Source organism: Phaethon aethereus, assembly GCF_964289735.1.
Source record: "Phaethon aethereus genome assembly, chromosome: 19".
NCBI classification, from domain to species: domain Eukaryota; kingdom Metazoa; phylum Chordata; class Aves; order Phaethontiformes; family Phaethontidae; genus Phaethon; species Phaethon aethereus.
The window spans coordinates 4605733-4623003 of record NC_138595.1 but is presented as its reverse complement, the minus strand read 5'-3'; the positions used below and the strand labels follow the sequence as shown (position 1 = coordinate 4623003).

Genomic DNA, 17271 nt, shown 5'->3' with positions numbered 1-17271 from the left:
AACAGTAGGCATCACTTTATTGTAAAAATTTACCCTGGAGATTCACTGAAAAGCTAATCAAGTGGAACAGTGTTTAAAGTCTATCTTGATGTGAAACAGAAATGATAAAATATTATATGAAGTCTGGAGATGACTGCCTTTGATATTAAGAAGGAAGTGTTTTTCCTACACACCCTGCAGAATATTGCATATTTAATTGGCCTATTGCATTATCCTGTGTGTGAAAGCATTTGGAGGGAGCAATTACTAGAATGTTTCAGGCCTCTTATTTAAATAACAACCCTTGGGAATTACAGGTCACCCATCTCATTTTTCTGTCTGCTTCTAGAAAGGAAGACACACTAAAGAAGTGACCATGAATGTTTCACTAACAAACAGCAGAGATGACTCACACATTGCAACTGTGGTCTTGAACTACTCTAAAAACCTTCATTTTAAGAAGGTGACTTGAGGTAAGATCGTAGAACCACTCTTCAGCTAGCAGCCCACTGCTGCAAGAAAACCCAGAGCAGACTGCTCTTCTTTTACTACCTAGTAAACCTTGACACAAGGTCCAGGGAAGGGAAAGAACATTTCAGTTGCTAGGACTAGAGCCTGAATACTGGATTTATCTGATTTAAGACTCCCAAGCTTTTATGGGGCTATTTGTACCTAATTTGTTTTATGGGAGCAGATACAGACTGAGTTGAATTTCCCAGTCTGTTTTTATTCAACATTAAAGAGCATTCTTATTCTGTTGGCAGCTGTCCTCTCCTGCTATTCACTGTGGCCAACCCATACCATTAACTTCTTTAGTCTCATCCTGTAACCGCAGAAATGGGAATCCAGTATTCAAGACAACAACTGTAAGTAGATATCATTATTTTCACTTTTCCCTACCTCTAAATGATATTTCGAGTAGCTCAAAGTGTCATCCTCTCCCTCTCTCCAACTAGGCCTGAGCCTCTAGTCCTTCAAATTCAGCATATGGCTAGTGTGCATTTTCTGAAGGCAAGAGACAACTTTCATATTCCTGTACTTTACTTAATGTCTAGTTTCTCCAGAAGGGAATGATGAGCAGAACATACATTAGTCATCATGTTTTAACAGTACCTTGGTGAGTTAAAAAGTATTTACAGGGTAATCAGTATTTTGTTATGTCTTTCTCTTCCCTCAAAATAGGCAAAATTTTCAGTGATTTGGCAATTAGATGAAAGCCTATTCCAAAATAAGCCTGCAATCACCGTTAATATCACCAAGTGAGTGTTGCTATTTTCACCACAAAATACCCTGTGAACTAGAAAGGAAATATCAGAATCCTTACTTGGTGTCCACACTATTTATCAGTCACTGGTTACACAAAACTATATTTGTCCTCTTCAACCTTTTAAAGCATTTGGTTCCATGTGAAAAATCTTTCCTTCCCCTATGATAATTCTAGCTTTCCTCATACTTTATTTTGGTAAAAGGTAGAGCACCCTCTAAGGTCCTAATTAAAGTGTAGTATGTATTTAAAAGCTTGTTTCTGAAATGGCAAAGTAGGTTCTGACACCCTCCTTCCTTAGCAGAGAGAACAGATGAATAAAATATCTAATCCAGTTCTGTTCCAAGTAAAGCTTTCTTTCCAAATGATTGGGATGAGAACTTATGTTCAGGGCGTTTTTCTCGATTAGGGGCTGTCTAATGTGGGAAAGGTATTGTTCAGATTCCTTTCTTGTCACATTCCCCCCATTAAAATTATGGGCACTGACTAGTACACAGCATTTGCTAAACAGAGAGCATCTTTAAAGCATAGCTCTAGCAGCTACACTTGACTGCAAGCACAGTTTAAGGGAAAGGTTTCTATATGAATTTCATGTTTCATTTGTGAGGGTAGAAGCTTTAAATTTTTATTACTAAAAGCAATACTACATATTCACAAATTAGCATTGGTTTATGGGGAAACATTTCAAGGCAATGGCAGCTTTCAAAATCTGCAGAAATAGAAAGCTACTCCAACACTACTGTACCATGTCACAAAGTGGGCTGGCACCTCTTCTTTCATTAATTACTGCCACTGTTTCCATCCCTCTTGTACAGCCAATTTAGCAGTTCTCAAACCATAGAAATAAAAGACCAAGGCAAGCAGATAATGTTTCATCCATCATGCCTTTTTTTTTAAAAGCATAAATGAAAATAGCACCATTCTGACTGAAGAACACATCCTTGATGTCAGATATGCATTCACAGCCATCCTTACCAAGTAAGTTTTAAGAATATTCAATTATATTGCATTACTTTAGTCAATTAGAGGAAAAAAGATTGAGAGGATGCCTAGTAAGATTCCAATACAATTTCTATCTTAATTTCAAGCACAGCAGGTTGTCAAACCACTCTGTGGTAATAGACAGCAAAAGTAAAGGGTCTGGAAGATAGAACACTATACACAGATGTATAGACAGACTGCATAGACATTCCAGTTCTAAGAAATCTGATGATGCTACCTCTTAATTACATAATGCATCTGGGTCGTTGGATGTACTATTTTTTAATAATAATAATCTAACTCACTTTTCACTTAGTTTGATTTATTATTCTCCTTAGACCAGTTTCTTTCATGCACATGAACGTTAGCGAAGGACTTCTTGAAAACAAAGAATTCAAATTTAATGTAAGTATAGCTTCAAACTTAGGTTATCTGATCTATCTGCAGTCAGGACTAAAGAACACTTATTATCTTGTGCATTTTCTTCTGGAGATAAATGGAGAAAATCCATTTAACGCTACCATCAAGTTACAGATTTGGGTTCCTATCAGTATACAAGGTCACAATATAATGACAGTCAAAAATGCATCAGGAACACAGGTACTTTTTCTCATTTTTTTCCTAATCCAATACCTCTTCACTGGTCCTAACAGAAGAAAAAAAAATCGTATTATTGCAGATTAGACTGTTTTTAAAACCTACACTACAGAAACTTTACATATTAATATTTTGTAGCATCATTCCAGGTACAAATTTTGTAAAACTGAACAAAAGTCCATCTTTAAAATTAAGTTAAAAGGTGGGGTTTTTCCCTCTCTGTCCCCAAGAGGTCTAAGAATACTTACCTTTGTCCTTGCTGTCCAGAATTTTATTTTTGTTTAAAAAAAAAAAAGAATTTGTAAGAAAGACAATATAATAATGAAAGAACTTTTAATAATCTAAGACTAAAACGGTAAGAAAACTTCTGTGGCATTCAAAACATTAATTGACCCTACAGGAGTCTCCCTTCCCACCCCCCCCCCTTCTCAAGTGTCAGCTCTCCCCTTATCACTCCTCAGAAGAAGTACCTATGGAAACATCTTAAAGCAAAAGACCTTTTTCGGGGGGGAATTGACTTTTTTTTATAGTGTATTATACACCTTGGTAACCGATCATAACACTTCTTCGTTGTGCCAGGCATTGTGCCAACATTTAAAAAGGTCATACATAAAAAACAGCAAAGGAGAAAGGCGGTATCAGTGACTTAGTTCTTGGAAACATTGCACTCCCTTGCTCACTGGAAGAGGCTGCTGTTTTGTAAAACTTCATTGGCAGACTCAAAGGTCAGTACTTCTTTGTGGAACTTAATGAGCTGCTTCTTTATTTTCCTCATGGCAGAAGTTGATTCCTTTTTCTTGTAGCGCATGTCTTTCAAAAGTTTTTCTGACAAGTAGTGCAGCCAGAGGACGTTGCTGCGTGGATGATAGTCAGTCCAGCTGTTGGAGTTCTCTGCTTTCATTTGCCTGTAGATATCAAACTGGTAGTCCCCTGTGCCTTGAAACAGTTCTTCATCAGTGGAAAGGTCACAAAACACAGTTAACCCGTCCTTCTCCAGCCGAGACAAAGTATAATCTATGATGTTGACATGAATCCCTGCTGTGGGGATTGTGTGTGTTGCCCCATTCAACACATAATTAAGCTCCTTTACATCTGTTTTCTTTACCAACACATTCCCCCAGTGCAAGTCTCTGTGCTCGAAGTGCAGTTCCTGTTCTGCCACCGCCAGGGAAGCAGTGACCTGGTGCAAAATGCTTTTTGCTGTTCCCACTGAGCTTAACCTGTTTCTCATATTCTCCAAGTCACTGCCTCCAAATTCAAACTCCAGAACCATGAAGAGCTGCTCATCCCCAAAAAAGTCTGGCCGATCATTTTCTGATCCTGTTATTTTGTGGTATTTGTCCCAGGCTTCCAGGAGATACTTAGGATAGGCCCCTTGAACACAGTGCACAGAGTACAAGCTGATGAACCCAACAGTCCTATTCACGGACTCTTCAGACAGAAGACTGAGTTCTTTTGAAATTATTATCTCAGGCAGAATCTCTCCAAAGCTCTTTTGAGCTTCACCATTTACTCTTTCAGTCCCCTCAATGGGAATTATTTTTAAGGCCACAGGTCCTTGCTCACTGTGGATCTGGAAGACCTCTCCAAATACCCCTTCTCCAATTTTCTTGCAATCTTTCATCTTCTCTAAAGGAATGCATTCCTCAAAAGCGATAGGCCCCTCCTGATAGCACTCCCCAAACACCTTCTCTGCATCTGTAAGCATTAGCTCCAGGACAGAACAGGAAATCCTGGGAGCCAGCAGGACCATAGAGGAAGTGGACCAAGTGCAGCACTGAGCCTGACTAGTAGATAGGGTTGCTCGGTACCCTGAAAGCTGGGATTTCACAGAAGGGGTACAAAGGATGCTGTTGCAAGAACTCTTTTCTGTGGTAACTTTCTTCTTCTTATGGAAGGACAAAGATGCTCGAACTCTACCCCAGGAATGGGAGCTATTGAGGAATGAACAGTCATTGTCTGTTATATCTACAGACATCTCCAGAACGCCCTTCTTCATTCCTTTTTGCCTCATCCGTGGTCTGAAAAATGAGTTATTAGGCAGCTGTTGGCTCTTGGTTTTGTACCTTTTTGGACGGAGCCTCGTTTGCCTCCCCCACCGCCTGGCACTGAAGCCGCTGATGCAAGCTTTTCTACAGGTACTTCCCTCTCCAGAAACAACTTTGGTACTTTTATGATTATCCTCCAAGGTTCCTTGAAGGTCCAAAGGAGATACTGGCTGCTGGCAGGCACGTTGAATATCTGTCTTTCTGTTGAGTTTCATGCTTGTCAGCCACAGTGGCACTTCCTGAGGGTCCAAGACCACCACTGGTGTAAGCTGGTACTTCTTGGTTTTTTCTCTTTGACAACGCAAGCTTCCTCTTGTTGAATATCTCCTTATATCATCACATGGCTCATTGCTGTCATATGGCAGAGAGTGCCGTGGCTCACCATGAAGGGGAGGCAGCACTGCCTGGGGGCCGGTTGGGGTTTTCTGTGGGGATGGGGGTGCTTGTGCCTGGCAGCGTCCCTGCACCGATGCTCTCAGAACCCTCTCGGACTTTTGCAACACCGGGCCCAGCTCACTGCTTCTGCCCGTGCCGTTTGGACAGGACCAGCCCCCCCCGTCTTCCCTCATGCCGTCAGCCCCCGGCGATGGCGGGAGCTGCTCCGAGTCTCCCTGAGCTGACTCCAGCGAGCTCAGGGTGCTGCTGCACGAGGCGGTGCGCTGCCTGCGCGGCGTGGAGCAGAGCTCCAGGCTGCCGTCCAGCCCCGAGCCGCCCTCCTCGCTGCTGCTGAGCAGGGCGAGGGAGCGCGGCGGGGCCCGGCGGGGGCGGCGGCGCGGGGGCGTCCACTGGGGGGTGCTGCACAGCAGGGGGCGCCGCGCCCCGCAGGGCGGCCCCTGGCGGCGGCGGCGGGCGGCGCCGCGCGGGGCCGGGGAGGGCAAGGGTGAGGCGAGGACCGCCGGCCCCGGCGGGCGGTTCTCCTTCTCCGCGCTGCCGCAGCGGCGGGTCCGCAGGCGCCAGGGACGCTTACCCAGCGGCTGTAGGTGGTACTGGCCGGGCGGCGAGAAGTCGGGGTCGTCCGAGGGGGCGGAGAGGACGCTGGAGGCGGCGCTGGAGCCGGCCGAGGTGGAGCTGAAGAACCGCTTGCGGTCCTGAGGCGGCGAAAGCCATCGGTCCGGGGGCGGCAGCGGGCGGAGGTGCCCGCCGCGCCGCGAGTAGGTGCGGAGCAGGCGCGGATGGAGCGGCATAGCGGCGGCGGCCGCCCCGGGCCAGGCCCTGCCCGACCGGGAGCCGCGGCGCCCGCCCGCCTCTGTTTCAAATGGGTTATCGCGAGAACCGCGCGGGGAGGGGCGAGAGGACAGCGCGGCCCCACCCCCCACGCGAAGGGGGAGAGGGATTCGCCTTCCGGCCCCGCCCTCGGGCTGGCCCCGCCCCCCCGCGGGCTTTGCGCGCGTTGGGCGCGCGGCCGCGGCGCCGCGCTGCGAACGTTCGCCTTCGGGAGGCGACGGCGCGCGCGGTCAGCGGTGGGCGGGAGCCGGCTCTCCGGGAGTCTTCCGGCGGCACCGAGCCAGAGGCGAGCGGTGCTGGCGCCGGCTGCTGCTGTGGGGACTGAGCCGCTCCGTTGCATCGCAGCGCGTGCGGGACGCGCAGTATCCGTGCGTGCACTGCTCGATTCAAACCGACGGAGACAACGTCACCGTGACGGCAGAACTGTCTTTAAACAACTCGCACCAGGTGCACGCGAAAGGGCGCGCTCCGCCGCCTCTGCCAAAATCCGTTACCTGCCAGAGGTTCAGGGCGGGGGTTTCTTCTGCGCCGCGGTGGAGACGTTGCGCTTCCACGCGTGATGCTGTTTTCTGACCCTGCGGAGCAAGAGGTGCCTCGGCACTGAGAAGAGATGCCGCGGCCCTCTTGCTTCCTTCAGAAATTGCCCTTTGCGAACGAGGCCTGCGGCGCCGCGAGCTTCCGTCACGGCGGCCCGTTGCTGAGGAGCGGTAGTTACACGTAAGGTCACGTACCGCGGGACGCAGCTTGGTGGCAGCACCGCTGTACGGTCGTTCTTACGGCCTGCATGAGGATTTGCAGTTGCAACGCGTTTTGCCGAAAAGCAGCTGATACCTTGTTCTTTTTATTTCCTTTTCTATAGTTCTTAAAAAGCAGAACTGTTGCTGCTGGTCCCTGGAAAAATCGCTTTCAACAAAGAACTGTATCTGGGCCTGAACGAAGAGAATCGTGACGCTGAGGTATTGGGGCGTCGTGTAGGCGGCTTGGTCCTTCTCTTGGGGCAGGAACTAGTGAAAAATCCAGGTATTTTTGCTGAATCTAGAGAACCAGTCAAGTTCTCGGAGTTAAATCCTGGACCTTTTGAAGCAAACGTCCGTTCTGCCATTGAGCTTAGTGAAATTGGGTTTTGACTGTGGGATAAAAGCCAAAGGAGGATATTTGCTAGTGCATTATCAGGGAAGTTTTTAGGGTTCTGTATTGAGCTCTACGTATTTGACACCTGGGGCTACAACAGAGGCTTCCTGTCCTCTCGGGGATTTCAAATGAATGTTCCTTCCCTAGTGAAGATGTGCTCTTTAATCTGAAAGATTGTCACTGGTGACTGTTGTAATCACTGTAAACTCCTAAAGACGACTCAGTAAATTTAACTCCCTTGACTAGGCTTGCAATAAAAAAATTAATTTCCTGCCAAGTACCTGCATAGGTAGATTGTCAGGGCATCTAGCTTTGTTTAAAGGTTGAATACTAGCTCAAACTATAGAGCTTTCTCAGTTAAAAGCTAACCGAGAAAAAAAATAACTGGCCTTGATTCTGTTCCAGATTGCTCTTGTGTTCCTGAAAGATGAAGCGTTTGATCCCAGGCGTGTTATCGCAGGAAGCTGTGTTGGTGAACTTGTCTTGCTGGCATTCATTACTCTGCTCCTCTGGAAAGTTAGTATCGCTAATGCACACACAATGCAACAGAAACGATTTTGTTAGATATTTTAATGTTTTTTTAAGATTCCTCTAAGTATGAAAGCAGTATTTCGAGATGTGCACAGAAGGATATCTGCTGCTTATTGTTATAAAACCTCAGTCTTACATTTTGAGCTGTTCTGAGCATTGCAGTATAACCTCTCAAGTCCTGTTTTAAAGCACTTTGCAAAACATTTGAGTATTATGGAGTGTTTACAGATTGTCTGAAAAGTTTTGAACAACGTAGGCCTTCAGGCTTACAGCTCTGCCACAAGCCATGCCTGGGTTGCGTCCTGCATTCACACACTCAGTTATTGCAACCCTGAAAAGGAAAAACTCGGAATTTTCATTTTAAATTGTTTTAAGAAAAAGCAAAAATTAATACATACACAAAGACTTAATAAATTTATTTGCTTTTTTCCCCCCAGTGTGGCTTTTCCAAAAGACGCTATAAAACTATGATGGAGCAAGAAGATGCTTCCTGAAGACTAAGCTGGCCGAAGCAGAAAGCTCTGTATTCTTTCACTGGCTTTTTTGGAAATAGCAGAGTCAAAGTCTGGCTAAGATGCAAAACAGTTCATATTCCCTGGTAGAGCTGTGGCACTGCGGATCTTGGGACTCTCCCACATTGCTGTTTTGACCATAGGGGCCCAACTTTTTGGGGCAAGCCAGTTGCCTGCTTAATTTGAACTGACTGTTCATCATAGAGGGACTGCCTGGTATTGATAAACTAGGCTCCCCATGAGAAATTTTGCTTTAATGTAGATATGCTAGGAAAATTCATCTTGGAGCCTGTTAGATTTATGCATTGGATTGCAGTCTTAGTTGCTGTGATCCTGACTGGTTTTTAAATTGCTTTTAGTACTGAGTAGCTTCAAGAGTAGATTGAAATAGAAATGAATTAGGGGAAGCTTCCTATCCTGCTATTGCTAATGCAATGGGAGAGACAAGCATTTTGCATATACATTTATATACATATATATGTGTATAGATAAAGAAATGTATACATTTTAATACTGTAAAGTATGTCCCTTGATGTCTCTGGTTCTTGGAATCAAACACGCGTGTATGTGGTGGTTAGTTTTTTGTACCTCACAATCTTACTTCTGATTTTCCATTTTCAGTTCCTTTCAAATCCTGATTTGGTCACAAATAAAAACTTGTATCATGGACCTCCTTGCCAGTTCAGATGGACTCCTCCTATATCAGGGGATATTTCCCCAAGCTAGCATGCTTCACCACCCCTCTTCCAAAGCAGCCGTGTTTGAGTCGAGGGCAGAGCCAAGCAGTGAGCTGCTGTGTCAACCACAGCGATGTTGCCATTCACCCTGCTGGGTGTGTGACATAAAGTAGGGTGAATTGTGAGCAATCTCTGTTTATCAGCTGCAGGTTATCAGTAATTGCAATTTATAGGCTTTAGGGACAGAAGGTGCCTAGCCGAACCCTCTGGCTGGCTGTAGCCAGTACCAGGTGTTTTCTTTCCTGAGCAATGAAATGATCTCAGGACCCCTCAGGTGCTCCTTGTTTTTAAAGGACAAGTACAGACACTTGGTACTATTCCTCTCTGGCTTCCTCTGTCCCTAATTGTGTAGCTGTTTTATTTCTGTTGTGTTTGGCTAAGCATAAACCCCACAAATCTAATGTGTATTTACACACAGCGGTAGATTGAACATCGATTTTAATTCAGACCTTCAGAAGGCAAAACAGCTCCTGTCTGCTTTGGCTTACCCAATATTGCCTGATGGAAAATTAAACTTAACAAGCAAACTGTGGCCTTCATGGAAGTTTCCTCGCTATTAGTCCATCTCTTCAAGGCTATCGCAGAGATCATGTTCATGATGGGATGGGCGTCCTGCAGGCTGTACAGCCCTGGGTGTGTTCCAGCTCTAAATTTGGCTGCCAAACAGCCAGAAGTTAAAGGTGCTAAGCACGCTGGCCTGCTTAGGACAAAAGTAAGAGTTACCACAGCAAGATACCGTGTGAGGAATCTATATTATAGGGCCTGGAGAGACTTTGAACAGCACGAGAGAGGTGCAGAGATCTCGTGCCGTCACCCAGCTCAGTCGGCAGCTGCAGCCGTTCTTCTGGCTTCAATTTCTTTCTCTGTCCCCCCTGGCTGGTTGTGGACTTCCCTGGAGCTGTGTGCAGAGCGTGCGTCGCTCCAAATCTGTTTACGAGTGCCAGGGATAGAGGAAGTGAGGCTTGTGGATGAGAGCTCAGAAGGGAAATTCGTGTCCTAGCCAAAGAACCACCTGTGTCAGGTTTTTTGTCATAACAGCTTTGTACTATTTGGAAAGAATTGTGCTTTGTCTGGTCTGAATGGCTTTATTGTCACCCCTTCTTTGTGTAAATCCTCTTTTTTGTAGTGTTTTTAATTGCATCTCCTTTGAAAATAAATTTTTGCAAGAGAAGCCTGATTGTGTATTGCACTTGCTGGCTCTGAAGGTGGTTTGAGCATTTTGCTGTATCCTTTCCCAGGCAGCATAGCAAGTCTCTGGGGCTGCCCTGGATCATTCAGTCCAGATTTTGGCAGAGCTCTTACAAAGTTGGTCTTTGCACCTCCCTGCGTGGAAGGACCTTTATGAGGAATTGAGTACATGGAAAGCAGAATATGCTGGGATGAGAGAGAGAATCCCTTTGAAGAGCTTCGGGCAAGAGAATGCACAGTGGTGACTGAGGTGGTGGCTTTATAAGGAAGACACTTTTTCAAAGGTTCCTTTTTTATTCACTTATTCATTTATTTTTAAGTTTCAGGGCATACTGGCTTTTCTTAGGGGAGGGAAATGTGTTGTCTGCTTTTTCCACTGCTATAGACAGGTCTTGCACTGAGTGACGTGTGGTCCGGCCCACTGTCGGTGAAAGGACTGCAGTATACCAGCCGTTGTGGTCTTGCTGCCCGCACGCTGAGGGACACATCTTGCTGCCCTTCCTTGAGCTTCTCCATTTCACACTGAAGTCCTACCTGTTCTGAAGCACCCAGAGATCTCTACAGTCAGATCATACTCGGTAAGTCTGCACACAGAAAAGCTGTTTGTAGGTTTTTTATTACTTTCCTAAGGGAAGGAGTGTTAATTGTAGAAGCTGTACTAAGAATAAGGAGTTGCAAAGAGAGTTTTCTCTTCTCAAGGCTAAACGAACCCAGCACCTTCAGCCAATCTTGTTATTATCCCCCCTTCTCTCCTTTTTTTCTAGTTTTTTCTCTGAATTAAGTATCCCTCATTACTTGGATTCCTTTTGTTGTCCCTTATGGCTCTCAAGCAGGTCAGCTCTTGCAGTGGGTGATGCTATTTTCCTTTTTAGATGTTTTTTCTTAAATGCATTACAGGGTTTTGTGACTTGTAATTTCCGATGAGTGCCATCCAACCATTTAATTCTTCGCAATTGCTATAGTAGGTGCCAAACGCATTTGCAGTAATTGGATGGCACTTAAGGGATTAGCCAAGTCTGCCAAGACTCCCAGTCATCCAAACCACAGCTGGGTTTTTGTGCTGTTTCCATGGAAGCCTTGCTGTGTCTGCTTCTAAATTTATTTGCAATCTTCATTTTGAATAAAATCCTCTGCAAAAGCCTTGTCAACATTTGTGGCCTTTTGCTGTGTGGCCCTGCCTGTAGTGCACTCCGGCGGTGGCACAGTTATGCCGTCTCCCTGAATGACGGAAGATTTGCAAATGACTCGCTGAGAGTCATGAAACGTCTGACCGCAGCCAGGCTGACGTGTTGGCATGGTCCAGGTGTCACGGGCAGGCAGAGAAGCTGCTGCAGACGTCCTGGAGCCCTCTGAGCTGTGAGGGTCGTTCGTGATCCTTACGCATCACCCAAAGACAGCCAAGTGTCTGCAGACCCACAGCTGCTTGGGGGAGGGAGTGTCTCTGCTCTTGAGTAGGAAATACAGGTTATGGATCGTGTCCTAAACTCTTCTCCAACCAGGCCTGTTCTCCCGACGCTGCTCGTTAGGCTGGAGGAGCTTGTTACTCGGCCTTTGTCTTGCTCGGCTGGGGAGAGATGACTCTCAGTGCTGCTGGTAGCCCAGGAGAGCAAGAAGAGATGCTCGTTCTCTGCCCGTTGGCTGGTGCTGATCACCCGTCCCCGTCCGCTGTCTTAGCTCTGGGTCCTGGCTTGCTCCGTCACTCCGGGATGTTAGATTGGATATTGGATGTTAGCTTCTGGTGGGTGAACTTGGCCTGATAGAGTTTGGGTATTTTTACAGTGATCTGACCAAGGAGTGGGAGGTGTGAAGGTGGGCGGTGACTGACAAGAGCTGGTGTATCCGAGATAGCTTTTTAATTGTATCCTTGAAGGGGAGGACAGGATGCATTTTGCGATGCTATTTTAATCGGGAGTGATACCAGCTGCTTATGTCTTTCTCATATGCCAGGGAGTTTCGCAAGCCTTGGGTTACAGTTCCCTCAGCCTGTTCAGAAGCTGACAGGTTCGTCATGTGGTGAACTGTGGGAGTGTGGTGGCCTGGGGTTGGCAGGACGAAGTGAAATGGAAGTCTGCTGCTCAGAAAAGCTTATCAGGAAAAGGGCATAAGCAGTTCTTCATTATTAACTGCTGGTTGCTGACGTAAGAGCGTCAGATAGGAGCCATGAAGTGCTTTGCTGGGCTTGAGAGCCTGCTGGGGCAGCTTTATTTGGACACTAATTGGATTGCAGCTCAAAAGAGAAATTTCCTGTCTCTTGTTATAACAGGATGAATGGGCTGGAATGGAGCAGCGCTCCTGCAAGCACATTGCTCCAACTCTGTCAGCTTGGCTAAACTGACTCCAGTACATCTGTGCAAGCACAACTGGGACACATCAGCCTCTTGCTGGTGGTAACACGAAGCCGGCTTAGAGCATCACCGGGCTGCAGAGCTCAGGCAAGGTCAGGTGCCAGGCGCAGGGTGTTGCTTTTCCTCTGGGGGTCAAGCCCGACTAGCACATGCGTTTTCCTATGGCTGGAAAGAGTTACCAGTTGGTAACTCCAGGGAGGAAAGGGTGGAGATCTCAGTCTAGCCTTCCTAGCTGAAGGAAGGGGATGAAGGTATCTCCTCAGCGCTCACAGCAAGGTGAGCTCTGATCGAGCTATCAAGCCAGCGCCAGTTTCGTATCTTTCCAGGTGAGGAATGACACGCATTGGCAAAGAAGTAAAGAAGTGATCTGTCAGGCATATTCAAGAGCAGGCTTTCACCTTCAAGTCAGTGGTTAATGTGAATACGCATTTTATTAAACCCATTCAGCTTTTAGGCCTTTGATTTAACATTCTCCTCTTATTCCCCAGTGATGCTTTTATTGGCTGACTTTAGAAGGTGAAAACATTGCAATACAGCACTGTGTAATGCTGCTGTTCCAGCTATCATCACGCTTAATCTCCTAGCGATGTTTTATGTGCATTTTTATTTAATTTCTGTTATCTGTCTCAGTGCCAGCTCTCTCACAGAACAGGCCATGATGGATTAGTTTCATTAGATGTGCAGTATTTTTCTTCCCTGTCTTTGGTCCTTTTCCTCAAGCACTTTCACCTCCTGGGTTGGGAGAGAGGAGGGGATAAACACTCCGGCTAAGGATAACAAGACCTCCTGCACACTCTATAGGAGATTTGAGACTTGGGGAAGACACCTGGAATGCATTCATAAAGCTGAAAATTGCTCTGCTGGAAATGATGAGCTGAAGCAAAGAGAATATATTTTAGAGCTTCAGCATGCTTCCATTTCTCACTTCTACAGACAGGTTTGGATGCTCCTGTGGGTAATGACAGAAAGACTCTTTCCACAGATGCCCTTTCTAGGCAAAAAAAAAAAAATCTGAATGTTTTTCTAACAGCTCCTGAAAGAAAGATTTGCTTTTCTATTGTGGCTGGGTGTGCAGGGATTCTAGGTAGGAGGACAAATATTGAGGCTGATTTTGGTGAATTTCTCATTGGCAGGTAGCAGCCTACTGCTTGTTTACACTGCAAAGTCACGGCAAGGATTAAAAGAGAAGCTGAATGGAACATTTTTCACTGCAGGCTGCACACAGATTTCTTTGTTTTTGCATCCAAACCCATCCTCTTCAGAAAGCACCTTATGCATGATGTTGCTGATTTCTGTGTGTTTCCGTGTGCATGAGCTGTGGTTTAAAAGCGACTCTTTCAACCTTTTCAACTCTTCCCCTCTTTTTTTTTTTTTTTTAAGATGTTGACCTACAAGTATGATACTCTGAGAAAAAAACACTAATGGAGAGAGCTGGCTTCTGCCTTGTCCACTGTTCATTTCCTTGCCAAAATAGTTTATCTCCTATTTACATCCTCTGCTCCCTGTCTCCTTTCTATTTCAGTAGCTGGTCTGGCGCCTGTTTCTAACGGATGATGCATCTGCATCACTTAGACATTTGCTGCAGGAGCATTTCCAGGGCTTCAGAAATGTCTCAGCATCTTATGAGCCCTCCATCGTGCGTTTGGGAGCCGACGTTTTCTGCTGCGCTTGATAGCTCAGTAAAGGGTGGAGTGGAGATCACGGGGAGAATTAACGCCTGGGGGTGATCGTTTGGAACTGGAAGCAAACAAGACAAGTGCCTAAAACGGGCACCTCCATCAGTGACTCGTGAATCACGCCTGTACTGGCCAGGGCTGTCTGTCGTTGCCGGGAAAACACGTCGTCCCTTTTGGGTGCGAGTTAAAGACGTTTTCGGTCCGAACTGGAGATGTTTCTGTGCTACAATGCCGTAGAGAGACAGATGTGACCTCGCTGTGTTTCAGATGCCACTGTGTCAGAGCAGGGGTCTAAAGTTTAATTTCTGCAGTCCCTTTACGTGGCATTTATGGGCTCGTGACTGGGCTGAGTTCAGCGCTGGGGCAGGTTAACACCAAAGAGCTACTGACAGGTGCAGAGGAGTGTAGATGAGGAGCAGGCTGGGCAGACCGGGACGTGTATCCTATGAGAAATAGGATATGAGAATATCATTATTCATATGAATGAATAATGAGAAAGCAATTGCCGAGAGCAGTATGAGGAATTACGTATAGGTGTAACATGTCAGGAATAAAAAAAAAGAGAGAGAGAGAGTTTTGTTACTGGGGGAGAAATCCTCCCTGTGAGAGTTTCCCGACTGAGCAAATAGCCCTCATGGGAAAGGAGCAGAACTGTTTTTTTTCCATGGGAAATTCAAAATGTTGGACTCAAGAAGGGAGATATCTTGCAGAAGACATCCAGCCTCAGTCCCTTGAGAAGGACTAAGAGAAACTACTGGGTTTTTGTCTTTAACTGATGATGGGTAGATTTTGTCAGCTCATTTATTCTACCCTCCTCCCTCACCCCCCGGAAGTGAAACTGCTTATATTTGAGCAACCCACAGATACATTGAAAAACACAGAAAAAAGCAGTAATCTTGATTTCCAGGAAAGAAAACAAAAATAAGATTGTGAAAACTACAGGTGGTAAGAATGATATCTGCAAGAGCATGCCAGCAATGCTGTTGTCAGCACAAATCTAGCCCATGCTGAGCAGTATTCAGAATATTCTGAGGAACATTTGATCCATATTGAAACTTTTTATTCAAAAACAACCCTTGCAACTGTGCTTCTACTTGGTGACTTGTAAAACTGATACTTCTCTTGGTTTTTTTTTCAATCTTTTTTTTTTTTTAGTGATCAAACCTGGTTGACATCTTCAGGTCACACCTGTAACAGGAACACTTCTCACTCTTAAGGAACGTTTTTTCTAACCTGTGTAAATCTCACATTAATTGACCTGGAAAATAATTGCAAAAACTCATAGCAGACCTACGTCTGTGCCACTAAGTAAAACCAGGCCAGGAGGCAACACAAGTTTCCTGGTCTGATTTTGGCTTGTGCAGTCGCCCAGACAGATAAGGAAGATGGGGATGGTGAGGGGGGGTCTCTAGACAGCACCAAGGGCTGACTTGTCTCCCCTGATACTTCATCCGTCCGTGAACTTGGGTGTTCTTGGTGCAGCACGAGCAATGGCGGAGGCGGTCCTGAGGCATGGGATGTGCTCACCGCTCAGCCCTGTCCCTCAGGCCGCTCCAGCAGGGCCAGGGCAAGCGGATGGTGTTGTCGTGGGACCAGACCCATGATCAGAAACGCTGCTTGGCTGTTACCCAGCGGCTTGTGCGTGCAAAGTGTCTCATCTAGGAGCAGACTGGGCAGGAGATCGGGTGGTAGATCCTTTAGGATGCTCCTGTCTCCATAAAGGTTCGTGGAGCTGGGTCAGCCTCCCTGTGCCCAGCCCCAGCTTGGCTCTGGGCTCTGGGCAGTGGCGAGGAAAGATAGGCTGAGCCTACCCTTCTTCCTTACTCATTTCTGGCCTCATGGACCACTGTGATCTCCTTCTTCCCTGCAGAAGTGTATTTTCTTGGAGGGTTTTGTCTCCTTTGGTTATTATATGTTTTAAGAGTTTTTGTTTGTGCTTCAGGCTTTTACACAGAGGCTGTTTAAGACTGGAACTAGTAACAATCTAGTCTGTCGGCATCTGATACGGAGGGGTGGATACAACGGCCAAATATCATTTGAGGAAGAGAGAAACCATGAGTAGCAGCTTCTTGAGTGAGAAAGAGGGCTCCGGGAGGGGCATGGGGAGCAGCCAACATGTTTCGTGAGATAAAGTGGGACTGCCCATGTGGGCTGTGCAGATGGGGAAGGGGGGGACACGGGGAGCGGGAGGTGAGCAAGACCAGCCCTTTGCTTGTGCTGAGACTGAAGGGCGGCCGCAACGTTTGAGAGCAGGGCTGGGGCTAAACCCGAGCCAGAGGAGTGATCGGGTGCGTGGGAGCGGGGGGCTCACTCCCACGGCCGCGGGCCCGTCGCCCCAGGACCTCCGAGAGAAAGAGCCACATGTGGAAGCAATCGCCCGCCGTGGGGCTGGAGCTGGGGAGCGCGGCAGCCACTGGGTTAAAAGGAGGCCACGGGCACATTTCTGTTCTAGTTTTGCAGTTGCTGGAGAAAGGTTTCCTTTGCTTTGCAGAAGGAAACTCTAGGGATGGCTGTGGGATGAGGGACAAAACGAGGTATTTTGAGGATAGTGTTTTGTTCGTTATAACACTGTTTGTGGTTCTCTTGTGATTAAAATCTCTTGTGATTTTAATGAATATCTGACAAGGACCAACCTCGTCAGATATTCATTAAAAATCTGATCCATCCATTTAAGTTTGATATGGAAGTTAAGGAGGATGAAAGATCAAATTTTCATAAAACCCAAGGTCTTGAGAACGATTCTCCGTGGGAGGAGAGCCGCGGCGGTGCGTGTGCCGGAGCAGATCACTGCCCCCGTAGCCTGACCTGCTCTCCTGGCCTGTGTTCGAGCGTGTATCTCAGTTGCACGCTGTGTAATCTCGAGAGCCTCCCCAGTCCTGACAAAGCCCCATGAGCTAATTGGGTGCTCATGCATGAACGCAGTAAACCCTCCTCTTTATGCCCGTTACACCTCCTCATGTCTCTGATAGACTCTTTAACAGATTCAGCCTCTGAGCAGTCCCATCCCAGAAGAAGCCCCTGGGAGGTGTCTCCCGTCAGCGCACGGGTACGGGATCCC

The 17271-nt window shown here is 46.6% G+C and overlaps 1 protein-coding gene across 1 annotated transcript; it reads right to left on the bottom strand.

Annotated features, from left to right (window-relative positions):
- Positions 1 to 3468: 3468 nt before the first annotated feature.
- HASPIN (histone H3 associated protein kinase) lies at positions 3469 to 6053 on the bottom strand (the record flags this gene model as incomplete). The annotated part of the gene is made up of 1 exon (XM_082008486.1): positions 3469 to 6053. One exon carries the CDS (start codon positions 6051 to 6053, stop codon positions 3498 to 3500), a length of 2556 nt encoding a protein of 851 aa, XP_081864612.1. The 3' UTR covers positions 3469 to 3497.
- Between the last annotated feature and the right edge of the window lie 11218 nt (positions 6054 to 17271).